The sequence below is a fragment of the Leguminivora glycinivorella genome, chromosome 1 (genome assembly GCF_023078275.1).
Source record: "Leguminivora glycinivorella isolate SPB_JAAS2020 chromosome 1, LegGlyc_1.1, whole genome shotgun sequence".
NCBI classification, from domain to species: Eukaryota; Metazoa; Arthropoda; class Insecta; order Lepidoptera; family Tortricidae; genus Leguminivora; species Leguminivora glycinivorella.
In genome coordinates this window covers 15809897-15831490 of record NC_062971.1, presented here as the reverse complement: position 1 = coordinate 15831490, position 21594 = coordinate 15809897, and the positions used below count along the sequence as shown (strand labels likewise).

Below are 21594 nucleotides of genomic sequence, written 5' to 3'. Positions count from 1 at the left end.
TGAACAAGCATTTCAATACTCAATTCCTAGATTTAAGAAAAAGCCGGACAAATTATGTGTATTACAATACAATGCTATTAGGCATTGCTTGCTATTCTGGTTTAAGTGCTAAGCAAGTAACGCCTAAATGTTGAAAGATGAAGATATGTGCAATGTAACTAAGCTAACCTTGATGATCTTGTCGCCATCAGCTCAAAGAGCCTTTCGTCCAGATCCTCGCTGCTCGGGAAGCCTTTGCCCTTTAAGGTCTTGGCGACGAGAGCCGTGGCCTTGCCCAAGACGGCGGCCGCCTCGTCCAAGGTCTTCACCAGCTCCGTCCAATACCAGCGAGTAGAAGCCAAAGTACTTTCCTTAAAGGTTAAACGGTTTTATAAACTGACCTTAATGATCTTTTCACCATCAGCGCCCAGAGCCTTTCCGTGCCAGTTCTCCAGATCCTCGATGCCCGGGAAGCCCTTGCCCTTGAAGGTCTTGGCGACGAGCGCGGTGGGCTTGCCAGTGACGGTGGCGGCCTCGTCGAAGGCCTTCACCAGCTCGGTGACGTCATGACCGTCGACCACCAGAGAGTGGAAGCCGAAGGACTTCAGGCGAGCGTCGTATACTTCAACCTGTAGAGAAAGTGTGGGGTTAGGAGATTGCTGGCAGAATTTTGATGTAAAGAGAATTAAATAGTTGATTAAGTTCGATATGAACACTTCCAAAGACAGTTAATGATTCTATTTAACATTTAACATATTTTTTTTTTTCAGATACAGCAGTTCTCAAAGTTTGTACATAGCCACGTCAGCAAACTTTAATTGATCCTATTTTGTTACCAACATTTAGTATATAAGTTGACTTTCCTAAGATATATAAAGGATAATTGTAATAATTAAGAAAATATACTCGTAGATACTAGAGAACCTTAATGACGAAATAAAACTTACTAAAATCTCAATTCATCAAAAAAATCTTGGTAACAAAATAGGAATAAAAAAAAAACAAATTTAACTTTTTCCTTAATTTTTGTACAAACTTTTTGAGAACTGCTGAGAATGTTCTTTCCTTACTAAGTTCCGAACTTTGACCTCTGAATAATTACATATTATATCACTGTATTTTTTTTGTCATAATGCTCTACCTATAATGGTAACTAAACTACGAACACAGAAACTTAAATTTTAAAAAGCATCTTTAAACAGACATTATCCTTTTTTGGATTTATGAATTTTATCATACAATATATTAGCCCTTTATGGGATACAGTGATTGTATGTATGTATGTAATATATTAGTTTATGTAAATTGTCCGAACGCTACTGACCACGTCGCCCGACAGCGGGCGCATGAGTACGACGCACGGTTTGCTCTCGCACCACTCGATTGCAATACACAATGTATGTGAACCGCTGCATTATAGTGGTGCATACTGCGTACATTTATAGTTAACTAGCCCACGGCTTCGCTCGCGTTAGAAAGAGACAAAAAGTAGCCTATGTCACTCTCCATCCCTTCAACAACCTCCACTTAAAAAATCACGTCAGTTCGTCGCTCCGTGTTGCCGTGAAAGACGGACAAACAAACAGACACACACACTGTGCTAGCTTGTCTACGCTTACTGGTGAAAATGTGACCAGTTGCCGCTTTTTTACTGTGCAAAAAACTATTGGAGTCTCACATTGCCTCAAATATAATTTTAACTGTCTGCACATTCCCTCACATGATGCTGGAGAGAAGTGGGCTCTAACTGGCCAAGACGATTGACATTGAAGATGACCACCAGGTTGTTTAGCTTCTGTAGCTTATGAAGTACAATGAGTCCCAACTTATTCTCATTCTTGACGCATTGCGTTTTGAAAACCTTGTAAACTTACGTGGTGCTGGAGAGAGGTGGGCTCCGACTGTCCAAGACGGTTGACATCGAAGATGACCACCAGGTTGTCTAGTTTGTAGTGGCTGGCGAAGTGCAGCGACTCCCAGATGCTGCCCTCGGCGGCTTCACCGTCTCCTACCAGGCAGTACACCCTGTAGAAGAATATTATTATTAGGTTTTAGGTAATTACAAGGTTGTAAGGTATAGTCTTCACGAATTTTAAGTAATACCCAATATGTTTAGATGTGAATTAAGTACATATTTATGTAATAGGATTGATCAGGTCAGGTCTATTTTATATTTATCTATGAGGAGACTAACTCGTTTGTAATCGTGAAAGCGTACAGTTCACCAAATTTTGTAGTATGGGTAGTTTCATAGTTCACTTCGTAATATTATTAATCAGTTGTTATTGTTGTTGGTTCAACTGGACCTTAGACTATAGAGATAGGAAATTGTTGAACAAAAAATGAAGGTCAACTGCCAAATATTTTGTACATAACTCTCATGTCGAGATAGAGAATGTATAGGAAATGTTTGTCCGAGTGCTACTGGCCACGACGCTCGACGGCGAGCGCATGAGTACGACACACGACTTACTTTGGCACCCACTGTCTGTAATACACAATTTGTGTGCAGCACTGTACAAGAGTTAAGTGCCATATTGTTCATTGAGAAGAAAAACAAAGTATTGCCGGATGAAGAATTATTCAAGAACATCTAAGCATTTGTAGAGAAAAATAGAGCCAACCCCTCGAGATTGGAATTGACCTTGGAATTCCTTAACAGATGGCCTACCTGTAGGGCGCCTGGTCGAAGTATTTCCCGACGTAGGCCATGCCGGCGGCCACAGCCAGGCCCTGTCCGAGCGAGCCGGTGCCCACGTCCACGAAGTTCAGGCGGGGCGTGGGGTGGCCCTCGAGGTCGTTGTCGATCTTGCGGAGATTCTTGAGCTCCTCCACGGGGAAGAGTCCGGCCTCGGCCCACGCGGCGTATAGGATGGGAGCGGCGTGACCCTGGAAAAAGCAATGGTTTAGAAAACGTCTTGAGTAAAATTAATGACGCGGTGCAATGGAGTTTTAACCTTGCAATATTAGTCTGAAAATGTAGATTCATATAGTTGTTTTGCCTATTCATGTTATCAATCATTCATCAAATATGCCAAACAATGGCGTGCTAAAAGATTAAATTGGTATTTTGCACCATGCACAACCGATAATTGAGCCAAATAGGAACTGTGTAGTCATGATTTCAGACTTGTGGGTATTTATAACTTTATGGGCATTAATGGCGTCCCCTAGCGGGATCGTCTGTGAAACCATGCGAGTAAAAGTATGCTTGTTCAGCCAGCTGCGTTGTTAAATTCTAATTTTTTTGTGCTCCGGTGCTGTTCAAGATTTAATTGTCTGTCGGTAGATGTCACTATACGCCTACCCAAAGGCGTATATACACAAGAAAAGGAATGAAAAGGTTTGCGAGTGTCCGGCGTGACTTCCGTAGTTCAATAATTAGTTAAAAGCGTTGCCCAGTGTCCCGGTGTGTCACTGTCAAGTCCCGCCGGAAGCCATTTTTTCCTTTGCTTAACAAATAGGAAAGTGTTCCGTCGAGGAACAGAGATTTTTAGTTTTAATTTCTTTTCTTGATATAGTTAAATAGTTATTTCATTTTCATACATACAAGGCAACACAATTTTGAAAGAATACTTTTTTCCATGTATATGTAGCACAGTTTTTTGGAGCTGGCAATTACAGAAGTCCCAAAGCGACTTTCCGGTGCGCCTGCCACGGCACCTGGCGGATATATAGAAAAAACTCTCTCTTCGACCGTGCGAGCGCCATGATCTGCGCTCCCGTTATTACGAATTAAAAATAGTTATCGGTGCACCGGCGCGACACAAACGTGAAAATTGACATTTTAAGTGATATTCCGACCAGTGACCTAAGCTTCCGTTTATATGTGACAATCGTTTTAGTGTGAGGATTTTCCCAAAGTGTTTCCACGTGGCCCCACAAGCGCCTCTGGACAAATGTAAGTAGCCTCACCAATTAAACGCCGCTACATATAGTTTTTTGATCCGTTCGATCCGGATTTTTCTTTCTCACGTTGTGTTGCCCGTGTATTTTGCGGTATTACGTACCCACCATTCCAATTACATACGTTTGTAGTTCAATTTTTCATTGTAATTTCCGCCATCTTTGCTCACGGCAAAATGGTACCGAATCCTACAGACGGTGTCGAAATCGACACATCGTGTATGACACAAGATTTATTCGAGCGAGATCTAATTCTCGACGAATTAAAACGAACATTACAGTTCGCAGCAACGAATATAGAACAATTTCGTTCAAGAACTTCCGATTTAACAGCGCACCAGCGAAAGTTTACCAAAATTCAAACTAAGATCGAAAAGGCATTAATTAAGTCTAATAGCTTCAACAAAGAAGCCAACATTAAGATTCGAAATGATTTCAACGATTTATATTACGCGATAGTTACGCATTTAAATAACCTAAAGGAGGTAGATGTAGAAAAGCGGCGAGCGAGCCGCATTCCTGTGCCTAGCCAACACGACACGTTTATGAACGACCGTCGAAACTTGCCTAAATTGTCGCTTCCTGAATTTCACGGTGAACCTACTGGCTGGCCCGCCTTTTTCGACTTATTTCAATCGTTGGTCCACAACAACAATGCCTACACTGACGCGGAAAAGTTTAGGTATTTACTACTTTCGGTTAAAAACGAACCATTTAATTTAATTAAATCAATTCCCATAACGGAAAGTAATTATTCAATTGCGATCGATGTTCTAAAATCCCGTTATGACAACAAACGCATTATTGCGTCACAACATCTAGATAAATTATTCGATATCGATTCTTGTTCCGCGCGCTCATCTGCTGTTGCTATGCGAAATTTGCTTAATGTTTACCACGAAAATATTAAAGCACTTGAAGTTTTGGAGTTTCCGGTTAAAGAATGGGACTTCGTTCTGTTAAATTTATTATTACGTAAAATTCCCGTTAATACGCGAAAAGAATATGAACGTTCTTTAACCAACCCAAGTGAAATACCTAAAGTCCAAACCTTAATAACATTCTTAGAGCGCGAACTTACGGCGGAACAGATGATTACAGTTTCCCATATACAGTCCACAAAAAATAATTCCTTAAGTACAACAAATAAAAATAATTTAATTTCAAATCAAATTACACCTAAACGGGTTTTAATTACGAATACGTCAGACCAAACTCGACCGTATGTCGATACGAATAAGGTTCGATCTTGCGTGAAGTGCAAAGGCTCGCATGCCCTTCACAAATGTTTGGAGTTTTTAAATTTGTCTACTAAAGATAGATTCACATTTGTTCAAACAAATAACATTTGTTATAATTGTTTATGTTCCGGACATGACTTACGTAATTGTAAATCAAGTTTTAAGTGTCGTAAGTGCAATAAGAAGCACCACACCTTAATTCATTTAGATTCGGACCTTACGCGTACGCGACCCTTCCCGGCGAACAATGAAGCCGCGGAACTAGTTGCCGTCTCGCTCGCTCTAACGGAGCAGTCGCAGCCCGGCGCGGGCGCTGTCCCGAGCCCATCAGCTGTTCACGGCGTGAATCAAAATAATCTAGGTTTAGGTATTGAGCCTCATACGGTGTTACTGTCAACTGCGTTGGTTGACCTTTATTACGAAGGTAATAAAATTGCTACAATTCGTTGTATGTTAGACGGAGGCTCACAAGCAGCTCTTATTACTGAATCGTGTATGCAACGATTAAATTTACCGCGACGAAATGTCAGCGAGCCGTTGGTAGGTGTCGGTGATTTACCGCTCAACCCTAGGGGTACCTTCGTGTGCTCAATTTCGCCCAAGGGCAAACAAAGTCCAAGTATTCCTTTGGAGGTTACTATTTTGTCAAAATTAACCCGTCAAATGCCTAGTGTACCACTAGCACCGTACGGGGAATGGCCTCATTTGCAAGGGCTCGCTCTAGCCGACCCTGAATTTCATAAACCTCAGCCGGTTGACATGATACTTGGCGAGGACATTTTCATGGATGTCATTCGCGAGGGTATAGTCAGGGGTAAACCTGGCACACCCACCGCAATCAATAGTGTATTTGGTTATTTACTAGGGGGTAAAGTCAACTTTACTTCTAATATTTCGACTCCACGCCATACTTGTTTTACGTCGTTCGACAACGACAATCTCGAGAAGTTTTGGGAGCTGGAGTCAGTTCCAGAGATGCGGAGTTACACTCCCGAAGAAAAGCTATGCGAATCCTTTTTCCAAAAGACGCATACGCGCGACGAGACAGGGCGATACATAGTTGCTCTGCCATTCAAGCCCGATGCACCGCCCCTCGGCGAGTCTCGGCAAATTGCTCTAGCACGTTTCCACAAACTGGAATACCGTCTAGAACGAAACCCCCAGCTGAAGGCGGAGTATCACGCGTGCCTCCAGGAGTATGTGGATCTTAACCACATGGAGCTCGCGGACGATAACCCCCGCTGGCGCGAGTTATTACATCCCGCACCACTCGGTGTCGAAGATTTCCGACACTACCCGAACTCGTGTTGTCTATGATGCTGGTTGTCGCACAACGAGTGGCTACGCGCTCAATGATGCGTTGCTAAAAGGGCCTAAGTTACACTTAGACATAGTAGATGTACTTCTAAAATTTCGAGTACATAAAGTTGCATTTTGTTCTGATATTAAGGGGCTACCTTTGAACGCGCCACGCACCGTGCGCCAGTTGCCTGACGGCTCTCGGACGGAGGGGCTGTGCCGCTCGCTACGCCGAGCCATTTTTTTTCTTAGAATAGAGAAGCGAAACAAAATGAAATTAAATTATCATTTCATTATTACGAGTGTACATTACATAATTCCTGTTTTAGGACAAAAACAAATTATTTCACAATGTACTATGTGACATGTATTGGCGAATTTTGCCCGTCAGTCGCAAGTAGAATTTGGCCGTGTGGGTTTCATCACCGCTTACGGCTCTCACTGATCAATGCGGTCCTGGTTTCGAGCCCGGGCAGTGGGATATCTTTTTGTGTTTTTTTTTTCAAAAACGATTAGTTTCTACATTATAAAGGTTTTAATATCTCCCGGTTACAATATTTATGGCAAAATTCATTGTTTCGTATTTTCTCGCTGATGAAAATTATTTGAAGCTTCATACTTATATATGTAAAAGTTTATACAAACGTTGAATTTTATCACAAATATTATACAGGAAGCCTGTATAGTTTACATGTGCTGGCTGTGTAAAAAAAAGCAATAAATAAATATGAAAATGAATACATAATTATTTTATATACATAAAATACACACAAGCTAAAATGCATGTGCCTTGTAAACGAGCGCGCAGGCATGGTTAGATTTGGTTAGGTACCCACAGTACCTACTGCGAGCCGGCGCGCGCGCTCGGGTGGGGTCGTTGACCTTGCAACCCCTGCAGGTAGGTTTTAGTTCGCGGCTTCGCGCACATAGCACGAAATGATATAGGTAACAAGGAAAGGTGATATATAAATAAATTTGAACTATTCTTTATATTATAACGTGACCATAATACGTACCGTATGCCGCAACTAACAAAAATCTAAATTTGTAGATAGGTGTTCGTAGTTTCCGTTAGAATAACGAAATATTTTAAAATTATATAATTATTACGATCAAAGATACGGTACCTAGCATAGAATTTTATCACAAATATTATTCATTTTTAGTTAAAAATATTGTGCCAAATTGTACAGGCTGTAATTTTTATAACAAAATAATGGAACCTGAAAATGTAATATTATATTTCGTTAAATTTTATATAGTTTCAGTTTCAGTTTATTTATTCAAGAACAATTTTTACATCGTGTTTGTTTATACACTTTAATCCTTCCATTCTGTATCCAAAACACTCTTCTCTCACGAGACTATTCAGATGGTACGCGACTGAACTTTGTGCTTCGTCCGCCTCGCATGTGCGCGCTGTGTGTGTAGGGTGAAGTGGTCGACAGTGGTTCGTTTTTTTTTTCAAAGGTCATATCTCCGGAACTATTGCCGAGGGAGTGAGTATAACGAACAAAATTACAGTAAATGTAATATAGTTTTAGTATGTATTATTGATTTAAAAAAAAGTAATACTTTCAAACTCAAAGAAACCTAATATGTATTGCACTATGTTATTTTTTTGCTTACCGTTATCCCATGATTAAATATATTGTACATTGATTCGGTTCGGAGGTGGTGTCACCCCTTTTCCAGGCATTGGATACTGCGAATAACTACCCATTTTGATAATTTTAAGCAATATAAATCATCAATAGAATCAAATAAAAGTAAGGCGTAGATAAAAGCTAATAAGTAATAGTTATTTGTTATACAAGGGTGCAAAGTTGAACTTGGCGAGTTTTTCAACACACGAAAAGTAAAATACATTTCCACCCGTTTGTAACACGAAACTTTTCCCCTCCACTATTTATAGCGAGGAAAGTACAACGCAAAAAACGTATGTAGAATAGTATAATCATTTTTTATAAAAGCAAACGTAAAGATATGCAAACAGGTATACGGTCCGCCTGATGGAAAGCGATCACCGTAACCCTGTATACATGTATTCGTCATTATGCTAGATACAATTCCTTGAGAAATCTCTTTCAAAACCTTCTATGTTTTGTGCGCGAGCGTTATCATGGATACTCGCAAGCATCCTATCAGTCATTCTGTGAAATATCCAGTACTGGTGTTAGTCGTCGCTCAAATGGTGTACACCGCTTGTTTGTCTTCTAAAAGCTAAAATATAAATAAGATAAAATGTGAAATTCATGTAATGGGCAGATACATAGCGCGCGCAGGCGGACTAAGCACACATGTCAGTGGCGGGATCCCTTTCTTTCCCATAAACTTATTGTTCATAATTTCGTTAGTCAGAAGTTGTTATTCACATATTTTGTGGTCATAAACATCACTAGTCATAATTTTTGTTACGAATAACGTTTCATGGTTCTAACAATAACAAACCATAATATTGGATATCATAATCTCAAAAGTCATAAAGTTGATGAGTATAAAATTGAAAAGTATAACAATAATTATTCAGAAATATTATTAGGCATATATTTTGAAGCCCTACTGATTTTTCTGCATATAGATTTAATGTCTAAAATTCCTAAAGTATATTATATTTCAGACATACATATAATTACACAGAAAAAAAATATAGTAACCCTATTCTTCGGGTAGGTTGTTAGTTTCCTTTGATTCCTTAGAGCGGAAATAGGAGCCCCGAGTAGCGGGGCTCCGTCTACTCATTGGTGGAACTAAATTGTCTTAAAAATAACCCTTTTCCTCGTGTAGGTTCGTTAGTTACCTTAGAGCGGAAATAGGAGGCCCGCGTAGCGGGGCTCCGTCGGTTTATTGGCGGAACAAAATTGTTTCAAAAAGTAACCCTTTACCTCGTGTAGTTAGTTTCCTTTTGCTAGTTATATTTTGTCCTTAAAAGCGGATATAGAAATTGTCAACGTCGGCTCCTTGGCGAGACCAAATGGTTTAATAAGTGCCATGAAAATTTAATAAACACTGAGGAAGTTAGTAAGCCAAATTACAAGTTTCGAAAATGCAGACGAAAAAAACATTGCAACATTTTTTATGGGAAACAATAGAGAACCATTTAATGCTATTAGTGAAGAAACACATGGTTATTAAGGTTCACTATTATCTGGCAGAAACTTTTTACGCATATATTTGATTCGTATAATAGTTCTTGGCAGAAGTCATGTTTGGCAGAAACACCTTACGCAGAATATGCTTTGGCATAAATCATTTCGCAGATTTTTGTAATACCGAATCATCTGTTGTCATAATGTTGATGACCATAATAGTCTTCTAGTCGAACATTTGCTTTTGCAGATAATATTTTTTATGGGAAACAATAGAGAACCATTTAATGCTATTAGTGAAGAAACACATGGTTATTAAGGTTCACTATTATCTGGCAGAAACTTTTTACGCATATATTTGATTCGTATAATAGTTCTTGGCAGAAGTCATGTTTGGCAGAAACACCTTACGCAGAATATGCTTTGGCATAAATCATTTCGCAGATTTTTGTAATACCGAATCATCTGTTGTCATAATGTTGATGACCATAATAGTCTTCTAGTCGAACATTTGCTTTTGCAGATAATATTTGTGCATAATATTTAGGTGGCACAAAGTTGCAATTTGCTATTTGATAGCGAGTTGGATGTGTTGGGGATGCAAGATACCTAACACTCCTCCTCGCTTCGCTCGTCGTCGTACCTAACGGTGACTCTGGGGCAGTTTTTCTCTTATGATAGCGTGTAATAATTCTGCTAATGTAATATTATGCTATAAGATTATTATGGTACATACAATTATGCTAAATCAAAGTCGACCAAAGTAATGTTCTGTAAAACAATATTCTGCCAAATGTGTCTTATGCATGGTAGTAATAATGCCAACTAAATTTTCTGCAAAATTACCATTCGACTGAAAGTGTTTCTGCGAAACATGTTATGCGAAGTGTGTTTCGGACTAAAATTATTCTACCAGATGAGGGTAACCCGGTTATTAATCGTTATGACTTGTGATAAATCCTTAGATCAATTATTCCGAATAAGTTTATTTCCTTCAACATTATGGATTTGTACATCTATGGACTTTGATTATTAGGGCTAATAAATTTTATGACTAACAATACTTATGACTTTCAAAAATCAGAACTACAATTTCTGACGTTTAATTTTATGACTAGTGATAATATGACTAAGAAAAATTATGACGGAAAACGTTATGGATAGTAAAAATCGGACTTAAAAAATTATGGGAACCAATAGAGACCCGTCAGTGGCGCTTCATTTGAATAGCCTCGTGATAGAGGAGCGTTAGAGAGAGAAGAGTGTTTTGAAGACAGAATCGAAGATTTAAAATGTACATAAGTAATAAACAAAATTGATGATGAATTTTGATGTTCTATTCTTTTTTTCACACAGCCAGCCGGCAGCCCATGTGCAGAAAATATTGCTTGTTATAAAAATTACTGCCTGTATAGTTTGGTTCCCTGTATGATATTTGTAACAAAATTCAACGTTTCTATGGTAGGTCGAATCTTTGATCGTAATAATTATCATATAATTTTAAAATGTCTCGTTATTCAAAATGTAACTTATAGGTACTTGAGTTGTACTGTGCGTGCTAAATATGCAGTCTGCCTGTATGCAGTCTTTCGCCGGCTCGGCGCTGCGGACTACCTACCTCGCAACTCGCAAGTCGCAACGCAACCCCAAACACAAGGCACATGCATTAGCTTAAGTGAATATTTATAATAGGTACCTATATTTATTGCTACGCGTTCTGTTTTATTGCAAACAAAAGATACTTTTTATGTGAACCTACAATTAATTTACATCAGGAAAAACATACAAAACAATAAATCTTGCCATAAATATTGTAAACGGGAGATATAAACCTTTATAATGTAAAAACTAAACTATCGGTTTTGAAAAAAAAAAAAACAAAAAAATATTCCTCAGGCCAGAATCGAACCCAGACCATACTAGTACTACACTCAGTCAGTAAGCGGCGTTATAAACCACAGCGCCAAACTCTGCTTATGACTACTGGCCAAAATGCGCTAGTACTTTTCACATTTTACATTGTGAAATAAACAATTTGTTTTAGTACTAAAACAGGAATTATCTAATGATAATTTAGATACATTTTGTTCCGGTTATCGATACGGCCATTGATGATGCCACAGGGCCCTCTGGTTCGAGTTTAAAATTTTATGATACGTCAATACAACAACATTCATATTGATTATTGACAAAAAAATCTTCCATAATACGACAGCATTCCAGCCGCGGGTAACTGAAGGCCTTGGTCACTTTTCTTTAGTTTACTGCATTTATTTCCGTTTATAATATGTTTAGTAGTTTTTCTCGTTAAAAAAAATTTGCATATTTATAGCATTAAAGTGTATTAGTACCCATACATTCGTACAGGCAACTCCTGGCGCTAGTAGCTTATAGTATTGCGATCTAGTACAAGCAACTCCTCCTAGATGGCGACTTGTTATGTATGGTGGTCTTGAATCTCGATCGACGTATCGTATAACAGGGGTGCGGGGAGGGGAAGTAGCGCGATCGAGCAAGGGCATTCAAACGGGGGACCGTCTTAAACAAATGTATCGGAATATTCTTGTACGTGAGAGTGATAGGGACTTTCAGCGCATCCTGTGGCGCCAGTCGCCAGAGGAACCTCTGCGCGATTATAGGCTGCGTACCGTTACTTTTGGTATCAGTAGTTCCCCTTATCTCGCCTTGCGCACAATTAAACAGCTCGCGCATGACGAAGCCGAGCGTTTCCCGCTCGCCTCGCCAGTCCTCCTAAATGACGTGTTCGTCGACGATGTGGTGACCGGCGCAGATACCTTAGCCGAAGCCCTCAATCTGCAGCAGGAGCTGATAGGTATTTGTGCCACGGCCGGGTTCGAATTGCGAAAGTGGCAAAGTAACTCGCCAGCCATTCTCGCTGCCACGCGACCGACAGAGTTTCATGGTGAGCGGCGCGAAAATGTTCATTTTGCCGAAATGGAAAATGACAAAGGGGTCAAGGTCCTTGGACTTCAATGGAATCCAAGATCTGACGCATTTAGTTTCAAAGTTCAAAGTTCTTCGCAGGCCTGTACAAAGCGGGCGATTCTTTCCGAAATTGCAAAAATTTACGACCCCCTCGGGTTATTATCTCCGGTGACATTGTTTGCCAAACATTTAATTCAATTGCTATGGTTAGCCAAAATTTCCTGGGACTCAGAACCCCCTATCGATATTATTAACTCATGGACGAGTTTTATTAACGAGCTACCGCTCCTATCGCAAATTTCTTTTCCTCGTCATATTTTCAATACTGACGACTTCGATTCAATCGAAATTCACGGATTTGCCGACGCAAGCAAAATTGCATACGCAGCATGTGTTTATATACGTCTGACGGACAACACCGGGCGAGTTCAAACCTATTTAGTCATGGCTAAAAGTCGCGTTGCACCTCTTCGGGTATGCCTTACTATACCTAGAATGGAATTGATGGGTTGTGTAATCCTATCAAAATTAATTGAAAGAGTTATGCATCTTTACGGTGGTCACATTCACCCCGATCAAGTGTACGCATGGTCTGACAGTTCCGTCGTGCTCGCGTGGCTTCAGTCACCCCCGCACGAATGGAAAACGTTTGTCTCGAACCGCACTAGTGAGATTTTGTCCCGTGTCCCGGCGCGCTGTTGGCGTCACGTCCCGTCAGCTGATAACAGCGCTGACCCGGCGTCTCGCGGTCTGCTCCCCGCCGCGCTCGTACAAAATGACTTGTGGTTCCATGGTCCTACATGGCTCCAACAAAGTCGCGACTCCTGGCCTATACCAAAACCGGTGGTAAACACGAACGAGGAAAAACGCAATACACATGACTCGGCAAGTCTTAGTTATGCATGTGTGTCCACATTGCCTCCTTCCCCGGACGACGACACTCTTATAACGCGATTTTCGTCGCTAGGTAAATTAGTTCGCGTCACGGCAGTCATATTTCGTTTCTACAATAAATGCAGGAAACATAAACAAACATTCCCAAAGTACGTCACCGTACCAGAGTACAATTTTGCATTAAATCGACTAATATTAATTACACAACAAAAAGTGTTCGAAGACGACATTAAGAGGATTTCGTCAAATAAACTTCCGTCAATTCGTTTGCGGCGTCTCACGCCCATTATAGATAGGGATGGTTTGTTACGCGTCGGCGGACGTATTCACAAATCACTTTTACCTTTTGAATCAAAACATCAATTGATTTTACCTAAAAGACATCCTCTTACAAATCTTATCATTGACGATGCGCATATAAAGGAACTACATGCCGGTTCGCAGTGCGTGCAAAACTCGCTCTTACAGCGATACTGGATTATCTCTGGTCGTGATATTGTTCGCCTCCGCGTACATCGTTGTATCAAATGCTTCCGCGCTCGACCGACTCGCTGCCAGCCGCGCATAGGAATGTTACCCTCGGTTCGGCTACGCCCCGCACGTGTGTTTAGTAAAACGTCTTGTGACTTTTGTGGGCCATTCTACGTACGCGCTAATAAGGTTCGTAATGCAAAAATAATAAAATGTTACGTTGCAGTTTTCGTATGTATGAGCGTTAAAGCTGTACATCTTGAGTTAGTTTCCGAACTTTCCACGGAAGGTTTTTTAGCTGCGTTGCGACGTTTCACGTCCCGTCGAGGATATTGTACGGATATATATACCGATTGCGGACGTAACTTTGTTGGTTGTAATAATTACCTTCAAGAGTTATATATTTTTTTACGTAATGATTCGGTCATGAGTGCCCTTAATCAACAAACTTTAAAACAAGGATTAACTTGGCATTTTCAACCACCTTATGCTAGTCATTTCGGTGGATTATTTGAAGCAGCTGTTAAGAGTTTCAAAACTCATTTACATCGCGTAATAGGTACACAAACGCAAACATATGATTGTATGCACACTTTGACGTGTCAAATCGAAGCTGTATTAAACAGTCGTCCGCTCTGCGTTCTAAGTTCGGACTCCGCGGATCCTTTACCTCTTACGCCGGCCCATTTCTTAATCGGTGAGCCCTTAACGGCCCTACCGGACGTTTCTCTGATAGACGAGAACCCTAATCGTCTTACACGTTGGCGCTGGATACAGCAAGCTGTCCAGCATTTCTGGCGTCGATGGAGTCGTGAATATCTCCATCAACTGCAACAAAGTACAAAGTGGCTTCAAGACCGCGGTCCCGCCGTTCGTGAAGGTACTGTTGTTGTGGTATGCGACGACCACCTGCCGCCGCTGCAGTGGAAACTCGCGCGCGTTCATGCTGTCCATCCGGGCAGCGATCAAGTTATTCGCGTCGTAACATTGAAAAGCGGGAACACGTTGTTCAAACGACCTGTTGTGAAGGTCTGTCCCTTACCTTTAGAATAAACTTATACAATCGTTACGACTCTTAATGTTAAGTTAAATATAAGTTTCATAAAATATTTTGGTATACTTTCGTATAGTTTCTTTTTTTATTTCTTTTAAAAGTCACTCCGTGTCTTTTAAGGTGAGCGGCATGTTCCGTCGAGGAACAGAGATTTTTAGTTTTAATTTCTTTTCTTGATATAGTTAAATAGTTATTTCATTTTCATACATACAAGGCAACACAATTTTGAAAGAATACTTTTTTCCATGTATATGTAGCACAGTTTTTGGAGCTGGCAATTACAGAAGTCCCAAAGCGACTTTCCGGTGCGCCTGCCACGGCACCTGGCGGATATATAGAAAAAACTCTCTCTTCGACCGTGCGAGCGCCATGATCTGCGCTCCCGTTATTACGAATTAAAAATAGTTATCGGTGCACCGGCGCGACACAAACGTGAAAATTGACATTTTAAGTGATATTCCGACCAGTGACCTAAGCTTCCGTTTATATGTGACAATCGTTTTAGTGTGAGGATTTTCCCAAAGTGTTTCCACGTGGCCCCACAAGCGCCTCTGGACAAATGTAAGTAGCCTCACCAATTAAACGCCGCTACAGAAAGTAATGAATACCTTTGAGAGAATGAAGCGGTCGGCGGAGGGGTCCCTGGGCGCGGAGATCTTGTAGCGCATGGTGTGGAAGAACAGGACTGACATGATTTCTGCCATTGAAGCACATGATGTCGGATGTCTGCAAGTAAACAATAATAAATGAGATACAGAATGGCATACACATACATCCATAAACTGAAGCCTGTATTCTCATGATACTGATTAAACAAAAGTGGCACTCTTAGCAAAGAAGAGCGAAATTGTGACATTACCGTGACACGCTGCTATCTCATCATCCTCACCATGATTGATCCCATATACCACAGTCCACTTCTATGACTCTCATGGAATAGAAGAGGGTGGTGACATTCTTAACCCGTCACCACACGGGAAACAAAGAATTGTTCTTCTTATACCCACATACTCCATCCATACTAATATTATAAATGCGAAAGTAACTCTGTCTGTCTGTCTGTCTGTTACGCTTTCCCGCTTAAACCACGCAACCGATTTTGATGAAATTTGGAACAGACAATCTTTAGACCCTGAGACAGAACATAGGCTACTTTTTATTTCGAAAAAAAGGGATGAAGGGGTTGAAAGAGGTTGAAAGTTTGTATGGGATTTCTTAATTTTAAATGATAAAACCATGAAACTTTATATTTTAGCACTTGATAAGAAATCATTAAACATATATTTAAAGTCACATACAGGTCGAACGCGATTAATTAACATTATTTTTACCTTTAAAATAAACATGGTGGGAAATAAACATTAACTAAAAGCGGGTAGATTATATTTATTTGTCTACCCCGAACATTTATATAAATTAATATCGGGTAGTTTTGTGTTGTTTACATCTCCGGTGACATTTTGCTGGGACGTCAGTCTTCCGCGACCACGGCCAGTGCAACCTGGCCGAAACGTTGGGAAAAAAGGTAAAAATAATGTTAATTAATCGCGTTCGACCTGTATGTGACTTTAAATATGTGTACAAAGCGCGAGAACTTAAAGTGTTATATCATTAAACATCTTGATAAGGGATAGGGATAGGGATAGCGATAGGGAAAGCGATAGGGATAGCGATAGGGATAGCGATAGGGATATCGATAGGGATAGCGATAGGGATAGCGATAGGCGATAGCGATAGCGATACGGATACGGATACGGATACGGATAATATGGGTATCGTTAGCGGGATACGGATAATCGGTCGGCGGTCTCTTACAATCAATGTGCTCTAAGACGATCGTTGTTTGCTTGCTTGAAGATTTGCGATAAGTATAAGCAAAATGTAAAAAATTGTAAGGGATAATAGAAAAAAGTACTTTTTACCCACCGATCATAGTGTCGAAATACGGGCTATGTGGGATGTTTATAAAGGTTTCCCCAGCGTATATAGAATTACCTACGCTGTGGTCGATGTGTAATATTTCTACAATCATTGCAAGCAAAAGTATTATGTGCAATCGAAATAATCGCAGATAAATATACCTACAGAGAAACCTACGGATCCAAATGAAAATCTTAATGAATACTTTTATTACGCGGGCGAAGCCGCGGGTAAAAGCTAGTTGGACCCATATAACATAACCCATTCAGTCGTTTATCAGAAAACTTTAAAAAAATAAATAAAACCACCTTCAAAAATAAGCGCATTACAAAACACGGAGAAACTAAAAAGCAAAAAATAATAAACTTTTGAATTCAGAATTCTTATCGGATTGCAATAATCTAAACATCCAAATTATAAACAAATCAATTATTTTTGGAGTTGGTACCAGTCCTGTTCCTCGTCTTGCTATAGCCTGTTTGCCCCACCCAACCATACGCAGGCTGGCCCCGACTCCAAAAATAATTGATTTGTTCTTTTCAACTTTGACTTCGGGAGGTTTGAGGAGTCAATGTCAGCGAGTGGACAGTGAGGCGACGACTCAAGGCAGTTAACCTAACCTCAAAAAGGCCAGCCACTGGACCCAGGTTGCTGACAAGGCATCGTGCAGCACGGCGGGTATTTGCCGCGGCACATGAAAACTGGACCCTTGAGCAATTGACCCCTGTTCTCCTTTCGGATGAGTGCAGGATGTGCCTCAATGGATGAGACTGGAGAGGACGGGTATACCGAAGACCAGGAGAACGTTATTCGCAATGCTGCATCAGAGAGACATTGGCCTATGGTGGCGGGTCTGTGGTGATATGGACGGGGATCTCGTACGATCACCGGACCGAGCTCGTTTTCGTGCCTGGTGGAGGACGTGGCGGTGGTTTGACCGCAGCTCGGTACATCACCGACATCCTCGAGGAGCATGTGGTTCCTTTCGCTGGGTTTTTCGACGACATCTGATGCAGGATAACGCCCCTTGTCATACCGCGAGAATCACCAAGGCCTACCTTCAGGACGTTGGTATCCCAACGCTGGACTGGCCAGCTCTGAGCCCGGACCTGAACCCGATCGAGCACGCCTGGGACTACCTCAAGAGAAGAGTTCGGAAGCGAAATCCTGCTCCAGTCGGCGTTGAGGACCTGAAGGCCGCATTGCTGGAGGAGTGGGAGGCCATACCCCAGAATTATTTTAGGAAGCTGATCCGATCGCTGAAAATTCAGTAGTTAGATAATTGACAAAGTTCGTAGACAGGCGTGGTAGACACGAGATGCCCACAAAAAGCGAAAACGGCAACTTTTAGAACCTAATTATTTTGAATTTATGGTTGCAGTACAATTGTCACCGCACGCTATCCTAGTGAATAAATACTAGCAATATCATTGCAGTATTGTCGAACTATAACGACAAATAGTACTTGAAAGGACTTCATAATAATCCTGTCGCGTTCAGTTAGATATACTTATCCACTAACCTGAACAAAATATCTGAAAACGACTATAATATTACGAGAATAAATACGACTTGTCTGTATTTTTGCCCGTCTTTCACGGCAAAACGGAGCGACGAATTGACGTGATTTTTTATGTGGAGATAGTTGAAAGGATGGAGAGTGACATAGGCTACTTTTTGTATCTTTCTAACGACAGCGAAGCCGCGGGCAAAAGCTAGTAAGATTATAAAGTAATATTATTAAATATACCCTTTTTATGTATAATTCTGCGACCATCCCATCCCAGCACTCAGACCAACCGAATCAGCATTGTCTTAACTATAAAATTATTTAAGACTTTGCGAAATAACGGTCTTCTTTAATGATTAACTTCATAATAAACATAAAATAAAGTTTTCAGTGATTTGTTATTTTTTGTTAATCATTCATTATAAATTATAATCATTATTATATAACTTTAAATTAGATGTAATCAAATCAAGAGTCGGTCAATCATGCGAAAGATAAGGAATATTCATGATTCGGCACACTGATTATCTGTGAAATTTAACAATCAACCTTATTTTCTGAGTTTATAAGGTTAGATATTGAAAGCCACACACATAGAAACAGAATGAACTGCAATTACTTCAATGTCAGGTATGCTTTAATAATAGTGTTACAGACTCGGATTACAGAATCATCATTACGTAAGTTATTAAGTAGCTAGGTAAAATGAACTACTTGTGAACTCTAATAGAAAGAATGTCTCAGTAGTCTTAGCACAGGATAGGCATGACAGTACCTTTCTCATAAAATAGATCACCCATCCTGCTTTCATTCATTCAATGAAAAATACTATCTTACTGATGAAAATTACGATACTATCTTGTATCTTCCGTTACCTTAGAAACAGGCTTAGCTTAAGCACCAGCGCCTTGTATCATGAGAACTGTATGTTTTTTATAAGGAGCCATCCATATATTGGCCCTAACTGGCCACAACAGGCGGTAAGTAGCCGGCTACATAGTTTGTCACAAAAGTTTTTAAAATACAAAAAAATGCTTGAACTTCCTTTGCAGTTATATTTAAAATTTCTACACCTAAAGTGAAAGTTCAGTGTTAAAATCTGTTCTGTAGTTTGAATGTATAGAAAAATTTAGTCAATAAATGAATTTACCAATTGCTATCACATGTGCCATGAGCATATCTCTCATTATCAAAAGGTATTGGTTTGTTATATCTCAGGTCACTGGTCAACCGCAATTCTCTATCAATGACAAATTAAGGTTATTGACAAGTTTATAACATAAAATAGTATGCAACTACCGCAGTTGATATAACATATGAAACAATACTTGTACACAGATTATTTATATCATAATTATACAATGAAATAAGCTTTACATACCATTTTTAACCCCTTAGAATATTTATTTAAAGGGTATTCACCCTTGTGAAAATTTTGTATGTATTAAGAATTCACTATTTGCTATTTCTTCTATCTTGCATTATCTCACTATTTCTCTTCGGGCTCGAGTACTCTTTCACAAGCAATTTGCTTTAGGAAAGCGACTGCTACCTGACCTTGCAACCGAGAATGTAACTATGCATTATTGAGATTAGTCCGGTGTCCGATGAAGTTTTCCTTCACCAAAATGTGTCAGGTAAATAATAAATAACATTTCAAACACAAGTGCCTAAAAACTCATTGGAATAAGCTTCTTTCTAGGGCATAATATATTACTTATAATTTAGTAAAGCAACTTGATAAATTTTAGCATCAGAACAAACTTTTTGAAAGTCATGTTGAATAATTTCAAAATTGCCAGTGTCAGTGCTGCAAGGAACCATAATCAAGAGCCACAGATGACCTACTACAAAAATTGCCTGATATCTACCTTGTTAGCACCTCTTGCTTATTTGATAGAATTTGATTTTTGTAAATGTTATAATCTGTTTAATATACAGGTATAAGTTTTGGGGTTTAATTTTCAAATTTGGGGTTTAATGGGTATTGCTTTTACAAGTTCTACAAGGAAAAACTCATAAAATCATATTCACCAAATACGAATTTAAACTCACAACAGAAAGTACAGAATTTCAAGATTGAACACATGCTTCAACACAGAAGCTAAATATAATTCACACATAACTATTTAATAAACAAATTATGAAGAGACAGTCCTACAATAAAATTGTAAATGTTATATTATTATCACCTATCTATCCTACGCTATCAAAAAGTATAAATATTACGATAAATTAGAGAGCGGGCGGCCTTGGATGAGGGCTACAAAACAATCACGTGGTCCTAACCTCGCGATTGTTTATGAACCTAATCCGAAGCAAATCATAATGTATAAGACTAACAGACTAATAACACATACAGTCAAAAGTCCACCGGAACGCCGGCAAATGTATTTTTGACCTTGTGAATTCATTTGCATGAAATTTTTAAGTGCCGGCCTAAGTACATTTTATTGATGATTATTTTCAGTGATATTTATGACTTATCTTATTAAAATTCGGGTAATGTTACTACAACACCTATCAAGACGGATTCTTTATCAAAACTATTGGAATCTAATTGGTAATACAAGCATTTTTAACCTTCATTAGACCTTCAAAATAGCGGGTCAACAAAGTACCGACGCTATGAGGTTAGACACTCACCCGGACTTTGATGCATTTGTGGCGACTATGCTGTCGATTCTGAGCTTGTTGGCGATGTCCTTTAGAGCCTGGACATCTACGTTCTTGTCACCCTTCATTTTGGAGTTAGGAATGTTTATCAAAAGATATAAGACACCACGTTGTTATAACCGGACCACCCGCGGCGCGCTTCAATCGAGAAGTGTCAAAAATTGACGTTTGGTTTATTTTTAATAACTCTGGTGCTCAACGGATGTGAGGCAATACCGGTAATGCCATACTTCTATACATTTTTTTAAGGATTTCGTTAACTATTTTTTGCATTACTTTTATAATAAAAAACATAACTAAATAGTACATTTGGTATTGGAAATATTATTTATTTCCAAATAATTTATTATTTCTTTGTGCAAGTAGTGCCATCTGTGATCATCACGTCTTAATATTTATATTTTTTCGTTTAACTACTCGGCGCTAGATGGCAGTGTTTTTACATTGTTTCTGGAGAGGTTTTTCAGTACAAACATTTTTTTGTTCTCTTTTTTCTTTTTTTTCGGTAATAGACTAGTTTCCTACTAGTCAAATCAGCTTCTTTAAAACGATTTGCTAGTATGGAATTAATATGAAATACTGAGGAGTGACGTCACGGTCAATTCATTT

General features: G+C 39.6%; 1 protein-coding gene across 1 annotated transcript in view; it reads right to left on the bottom strand.

Moving 5' to 3' along the window:
* The window catches only part of LOC125225048 (transketolase-like protein 2), a 37733-nt gene extending 16590 nt beyond the window's left edge, over window positions 1-21143 (bottom strand). The window contains exons 1-5 of the mRNA XM_048128592.1: window positions 20956-21143; window positions 15488-15605; window positions 2651-2868; window positions 1854-2004; window positions 381-608 (exon numbers count right to left, since the gene is read on the bottom strand). Coding sequence (XP_047984549.1) covers window positions 381-608; window positions 1854-2004; window positions 2651-2868; window positions 15488-15605; window positions 20956-21053 — 813 coding nt within the window. The 5' untranslated portion in view covers window positions 21054-21143. The remainder of the gene's footprint in view (window positions 1-380; window positions 609-1853; window positions 2005-2650; window positions 2869-15487; window positions 15606-20955) is intronic.
* Window positions 21144-21594: the final 451 nt, after the last annotated feature.